Source organism: Poecilia reticulata, linkage group LG10, assembly GCF_000633615.1.
Source record: "Poecilia reticulata strain Guanapo linkage group LG10, Guppy_female_1.0+MT, whole genome shotgun sequence".
Taxonomy (NCBI): domain Eukaryota; kingdom Metazoa; phylum Chordata; class Actinopteri; order Cyprinodontiformes; family Poeciliidae; genus Poecilia; species Poecilia reticulata.
Window position 1 is genome coordinate 5406810 of NC_024340.1, and position 7131 is coordinate 5413940.

At 38.9% G+C, this 7131-nt stretch overlaps 1 protein-coding gene across 2 annotated transcripts; it reads left to right on the forward strand.

The window, feature by feature from the left end:
- The first annotated feature begins 759 nt into the window (after positions 1-759).
- Positions 760-5885, forward strand: cab39l1 (calcium binding protein 39, like 1). Of its 2 annotated transcripts, none has more exons than XM_017306974.1 (8): positions 760-1142; positions 3546-3700; positions 3819-3983; positions 4133-4251; positions 5064-5232; positions 5327-5386; positions 5488-5553; positions 5637-5885. In XM_017306974.1, exons 2-8 carry the CDS (start codon positions 3584-3586, stop codon positions 5868-5870), a joined length of 930 nt encoding a protein of 309 aa, XP_017162463.1. In that variant the 5' UTR covers positions 760-1142; positions 3546-3583; the 3' UTR covers positions 5871-5885. The 2 variants fall into 2 exon arrangements, with proteins under 2 accessions (XP_017162463.1, XP_017162464.1); XM_017306975.1 differs by having other exon boundaries at positions 3561-3700.
- Positions 5886-7131: the final 1246 nt, after the last annotated feature.

Sequence of the window (7131 nt, forward strand, 5' to 3'; positions counted from 1 at the left end):
TTGATGTGATGAGTTGTCGCCAAAGAGCCCAAGAATAAGAACCAATATTTTCAGCTACAGTATTAACAAAAAAACACCTCTGTTGGGTTTTTTTATTTTTGGGTGTGTAAAAAGTTTTGAGTCATTTTAAGTTAGATATTTTTCTGTTTGTTTTTGATTATTTTTTCAGGAAGTTCCTTGTACAGTCTATAAATGAAGGCATCATGTAACAACATGCAGCAAATAAATAAATACTTTAAATTGTGTGTTTGTCTGCCATGTGTAAYAAATTAGTAAATAGTTGTAATTAATCTGTTAGTTTCAATGAATTCAAATTTATGTATTTATTTGTTGCTTGACTCATTTTAATTTTAAGATTTTATTTTTCAAGTTTATCTACTGACTTGCCTAATGTTTAAGAAATAGATTATTTTAACTGTATATATTTTTTGCTTGCTTGATTTGTATTAATTATCTTTGCTAAATGCCTTAAACAAATTAATATGGTTACTTTTTGACTCCAATGACTCCAATTTCTTTAATAGTTTCTTTATCTTTATTTTAAACCTTTAGTTTAATGGTATGAAATAGCCCCAGGTCWTGTAGGGGTTTTTTTCTTTAYACAAATCAGATGCGCTTAATTGTCTTCGCAGGGCAGCCCGTCAGAAGGGCTTCCATTGATGACTTTGCGCTTCCGTCCTCCACGAAAAAAAAAGCGTGAGCCGTAAAACAGGCGCACCCCGCAGTAAAGAGGGCGTCTCATTGAGTTGTGCCGCGGACACGCTGATTGGCTGACGCTGATGATCGTCACTTTCTACCGAACAAGCAGAGCGCAACATACCCGCCCAGTGTCCCCGGGATGAGAGAGGACGGCTGTTTCGCTAGAAAAAGAACAGGGAAATGAAGTTGTCAGACAGGCTAGCCCAGCAGCTCTCCTCGTTGTTCAACTCGGCCCCTTTCAAGTTCAGAAGGCAGCTTTAGATGACAAAATCAGCGCTATGACTGTCAGTTAGCGAATGTCACTCAGCTACGGGTCTATCAGATAACGTCCCCTACAGTTTAGAGTAGCGATACACAGTAAAGAAAGTGGAGGCAACTTGCTATCTCGCTAACTAACCTCTAGCAGTCGAGTGTCTTTCGGTTTCAGGGCGACACCGCATTTGGTGAGTTTTGATGGCTTGAAATTTATATTTATTGTATTTCTGTGAGGTTTCTTTATAACTTTTAAACGTGTTTTTGTCGTTAGTTCGGCCGGTCTTCGGTGTTGCTAACTAGGTCAGAAGCTAGCTGTACTTTCCTGATGGACCGAATGTAACGTTGACATTTTAACGTCATTTTAGCCGTAACATCCTCCTTGACGTTGCTTTGAAAGTTAGCGTTTTTCACTCGCCTGGCATATCACTGTATAGCCATTGTACACAAAACATTAACGTATATAATATTTGGGACAAAAGGAGCAAACTATCTTTAAAAAAGTTTAAAGTTATACAAGTTTACCAGTGTTGTGATATTTTTCAGAGCTAACTTTAGCCACGGACGGATTATGAAACAACTGGCTCCAGGGGCAACAAGGTGCCCACAAGCCCCCCTTCTCTCACACACACACACACACACACACACACACACACACACACACACTCACACACTTTATTCAATTGCATTTTAGCGCCACGTTACTTATTTTTATTTCTTATAACCTCTTAGTTATGTAGGATTTCCTATTTGACCATGTGACCTGTTGTAGTTGTTTGATGTGGGTCATTTTACTGCTTTGCTATTTTAAACAGCTGTAATTTTTACCATTTCTGGCTATGCACAAAGGTCCTTTTTGAAAGTTTTCAAAAGGGCAGCAATTAATAACATTAGGGTGGCTCAATAAACCCAAAAGACAAGGCAGAATTAAAATTTTATGATGCTGTTGTATATAGAGGTCGATATGCAAAGTTCATATAAATAAAACTACTCAAGTATAAATAAATATAAAAGCACAAATATATTAACCATTTCAAGTTTAACCTCGTTCTSTCTTGTCTTGCATTCATAATTTTGATGTACATTAAATATGTTTATGCATAAAGGGCTTGCCAGCAAATTTGTAGGGGTGGCCACTGTTTCCCTTTGTTGCCACTGCCTTTGAAATTGATCTTTCTTCCAAGGGACAGTGTGTTCTAACAATTTTTGTATTCCTTCCAGCCCGGTAATCCTTTTGTTCCTGCTCTGATAACGTAAAAAAAATCCTGTCATCTTTTGTAGTAGACTACCGTAACTGCATTAAATTTCCGTAGAGTTACTTTTGTTAAGAACAGAAGCTATAATCTGTCATATTTCATAAGTTTAAACGGGCACAATATCCAACACAAAGTCTTCAAAATGAAGTATGCACTTAAATAAAATTATGTGTTAGATTCTGGCATCTTCCTTCCTATCTTCATGATGAATACCAATATTTGGCTAATTCTCGATTACATACTTGGGGTTCCAACTCGTTTATTTTTAGTTGTTTTGTACCTCTGTTTTTATGTTTGTACTCTGTTTTTATGTTTGTCTCATTATGGCAGTTCTAAAAATTGTATTGCTTCTCTTTAAGCCATTCCCCATGGCACTAATCTGTCAAGCTGTCATTTGTTTTTGCTTTTTTGGATTGATTTGATCACGTAGGAAATTTGTGTCTCCCTATTTTACATTGTGGCTTGGTTATTTCAGGTTTCCATGTGTTTGCATGTAACTAAAGTATGAGCGCCTCCAGAGGTCATGAGGTATTGAGCTTGTAACTTTAGTTGTGCTGCAGCTGAGAGACTACAGCCGTATTCTACAAGAACATAGACGTAGAAACATGTGCGTCACATGATGTTTGTGAACCCTTAAAAAGTCTTAAATTCATGTATCCGAAAACAGTCAAGGCCTTAAATTCATTTAAAAATTAGTTGATCTTAAATACATTAATCACAGGTCTTATATGTTCTCTTGACAGGACTATTTAATTTAAAAATTTTCTGTTTCATTTTTTTTTTCTTGCTCAACTTTTCTGTCAGGCAAAAGTTTGAGTCACACGCAGACATCCTCATTGCGTTCTGTGACTCACTGCTAACATCGCCTTGCTACCTAGCTAGCTTTTTGGTATCCATCATGGGAAAGTGCACATTTATCAGCAGTTGGCTGGACTGAGTTTGTACATTTCCTTGGAGGTMTAGCTCTTAAATTCCATTCATAATGGTCTTAAAAAGGTCTTACATTTGTGTTGAAGAAAACTGCAGAAACCGTGTGTCATATTTAAACGATGTGAACATTTGTAGTTATCAATATTCAATGTGTACTTCCCTACTGTTTCAACTTTGAAATAAAAAAAAAAAGCGACGTCAGCAACCTCGTTCAGTTAAACACAACACAGTCCTGCGCTGCATCAACGTCACATGACCAAACAAATATGGCCAACCTCATCCACCTCCCGAAACGCATACGAAAACGACAATAGGATGAACATTGGTTATCAATATTACCCCGGTTTTACTCRTGTCATTGCCGTTATGTCGTTCGTCCCTAATTATTACAATGTTTTATTCCTGCAGTGATTTATTTTTTAGGATTGGATTACCTGTCTTCAGTCATGCCTTTTCCTTTCGGGAAGTCCCAGAAGAACCCAGCTGAAATAGTCAGGAGTTTGAAGGAGAATGTTGCACACATGGAGAAGCTGGATGCTGCAGACAGCAAAAAGTGTGAAAAGGTTTGAGACATTCTTGTTGTTTTGATTTAGCTTGTTTATACTGTTTATTTATAAAAAATTTAAAAAAATTACATTGTTAATTTGCATTACACGACCCAATTATCCTCCTTGTTTCAAGGTTGCGGAAGAAGTGTCCAAAAACCTTGCTTCCCTGAAGGAGGTGCTGAGTGGGACAGGGGACAAGGAGCCTCAAACYGAAGCAGTGGCCCAGCTGGCGCAAGAATTATACAACACCAACCTTCTCATCGCACTCATCGCAAACTTGCAGAAGATTGATTTCGAGGTAGGGGAGCGTGGGGGTTTGGAGGAGGGGGGGTGGGAACCAACTTATTACCTCTTTCAAGTTAGCTTTGCAGAGACCTGAAACGATCAGAGTCTGCGCTCCTGTTCATATCCGAACGCCGCATGTTGAGCTGAGTCATTTTATTGCAGGGCAAGAAGGATGTGGTCCATTTGTTCAGCAATATCGTGAGACGTCAGATTGGCAGCCGCACACCCACCGTCGAATACATCTCCACACACCCAGAAATCCTCTTCATGCTTCTGAAAGGGTGAGTCCTTGATGCTCTTACGTGATTTGTGCTTAAACATCCATGCATTAAGGTTAAAAAATAAATAATAAAACGAGAAACCAAACTGGTTCCTTTCATGTGTTTGTATTTTGTATTTTTTCTGATCTCCTTACACATGTGGTAGGTTGCACTTCCGCGCACTGTATGAGTTTCGACAGCTCCCAGAAGAACAAGCAGGAACTCGCTGYGCTCACCTATGTGGTTTCATATGCTGATGGAGAGATAGAAGAGCGCTGGTTTTACAGCTCTTGAGAAAGAAAAAAAAAGCCCCACCATGCTCTCTGCTGTAGAGAACCAAATTCAGTCTTAGCTGCTCTGAACTGGGGTCGTCTCAGGCAACTTTCAGCAGATCAAACACCATCCCAGGCAGCTGAGTGATGGATTGTTATCATTATTTTTTTGCACGTTTTTGAACCTGAACTCTTAAAATGTCATGTTGACAAAGAAGACCTTTTAGCGTAATTGTTGGGAGGGCAGACTTGAAACGTTGACATTTAASGCCGATGCGGTAAATTATTTCGCCACTCATGTACTCTCCTCTCTGCGTGGTTGCCTGTGTGTTTTTTTGTTTKKTTTTTTTTTTGGCCAGCTACCCAGTAAGCTCCAAATKAGMAACCTCGCTGTGAAAGAAGAGCCACAGATACAATTTTGTTGTTKGATCAAAAGCRTTTCAAGGGCCTGAGCGCTTGTYGTTTGTTTCATCTGCAGCGSGGTCTCGTCTAATTGCTYGGGCTCTGAGTTTTGTGTGTGACTGCGCTCGCAGCTASKCTGACATGTGTTAACCTGTGTAGATACGAGAGCCCAGAAGTGGCTCTGAACTGCGGCATGATGTTGAGAGAGTGTCTGCGTCACGAGCCGCTGGCCAGGACGGTGCTCTTCTCCGAGGATTTCTTCTGCTTCTTCCATTACGTGGAGCTCTCCACCTTCGACATCGCCTCGGACGCCTTCGCCTCTTTCAAGGTACGCCGTTTCTATTTTTAACTGCCGAACTACGCCCAATCATTTCTGACTAATTGGTCCTCCATTACAATTTTTAGTTTTTTGTCCTTGTTAGGATCTACTCACAAGACACAAGATGATGTGTGCGGATTTTCTGGAGAACAACTATGACAGGGTGAGTGTTTTTTTTGTTGTGTTTTTTTTTCTAGTCTGAACTTCTCCATTAGTCAAATGTTGCCTATTTTGTGCTCAACCAGCTTTTAAAATTTCCACCAGGTGTTCACAGAGTACGAAAAACTGCTGCATTCTGACAACTACGTCACCAAGCGGCAGTCTTTAAAGGTTCACATACATATTCTGTTTGAGTCGCACTTTGATTTGAGCGTACATTTTTGCTTTACTGGATTTATTCACTGCTTGTCCAGCTCCTCGGGGAACTCCTGCTGGATAGACATAACTTCACTGTCATGACGAATTACATCAGTCGAGCAGAGAACTTGAAGCTGATGATGAACCTCCTGCGAGACAACAGCCGCAACATCCAGTTCGAAGCATTCCACGTCTTTAAGGTGTGCATGTCAAATACGTCCCGAGATTCTCACAGCATGATGAGGTTGAAAATGCCACAGTTTCACTGTATGGACACAAAAAAGGTCTAAAAACACAATCTAAATGTTTATATTTWAAAGTAAAACGTCAAGAATGAGTCTATGCTTCAAACAGCAAGAGAAAACTCAGGTGATTTCTCTGGCATCTGAACCAAGTCTCTTTAAAAAGTCTTAAAATCATGTAGGTGGAGTTAAGACCTTAAAATGTCTTAAGTTCTTTTGAAAAACGATGTAAGTTGGTCTTAAATACATTAATCCTAGGTCTTAAATTTTGCCATGACAGGACTATTTAATCTTGCATGAGTGGTATATTTTATTTATTTTTTTCTCATGGGAGTTTTCTATCAGGCAAAAGTCTGAGTCGCACTCKGACATTTTCATTGCGTTCTGAGACTCAGGCAGTTGAGAGAAGAAAGACATTGCATTTTTGGCTGAAATGACTAAATTGTTACCATAGAAATGGCCTGAAAACTTTTAACATTCTTGCTTTTTTCCCTCTTAGAATTTTTGTCAGTGCTTTTAAATAAAATATACATTGCATTTTTTTGTATCAAGAAGAGGTTAATATCAGGAAAATATTTAATTATTATGGTACATGAAGCTTCAGCATGTAGCTTTAATAAAGTTTTTTTTTTTTACGTAATTGTTGAAACAGTCCCTATGTCGTAACAGTATTGTRTGAGATGGATAATCTATGAAAATTTTTTTAGCTCCTTTGTCTCTTAGTACAAGAACATGAGGTTGATTGACAGCACTAAGACCTGCCTCCTGGCTCTGATTGGTTGCTTTTGGTTGGCACTGGTGCATTTCTTCAGAAGACCATCGTAGCTCAGGGAAGAGGTGAAGGAGATCGATCTGTTCACAGATTATCTGCCTCATAACAAACTGTCACACCATGATGACAGTTTTAATAAATGTATAAAAAAAAAAACATGTTTTATAAAAGTTGCAAACTGCAGCTTCAAGTGGAAGCTGCAGTTTGCTAACCAGCAATGCAGCACTGCGATTAACCAGCATTTTCCCGACACGTCTCCATTTTTACCATCATGCARTGCGCAGAACACACCATCTTTGCGATTGCAATATTACAAACTTTGAGAGAGTAWTTCAATATGTTGTGCTGTCTTATTGTCAAATTATTGTGTAGAAATGCTGAATTGTACTTGATAATTCACATTATTGTCAAGTGAAGATTCTCCTACCACCCTATTGTCCAGTTGGGACAAAATCATTCCCCGTTTTTATGCTAATAAATATTACCCTTTTGGTTCACATAGAAGCTGTGTGCATTTATATGTAAAATGTATTGTGT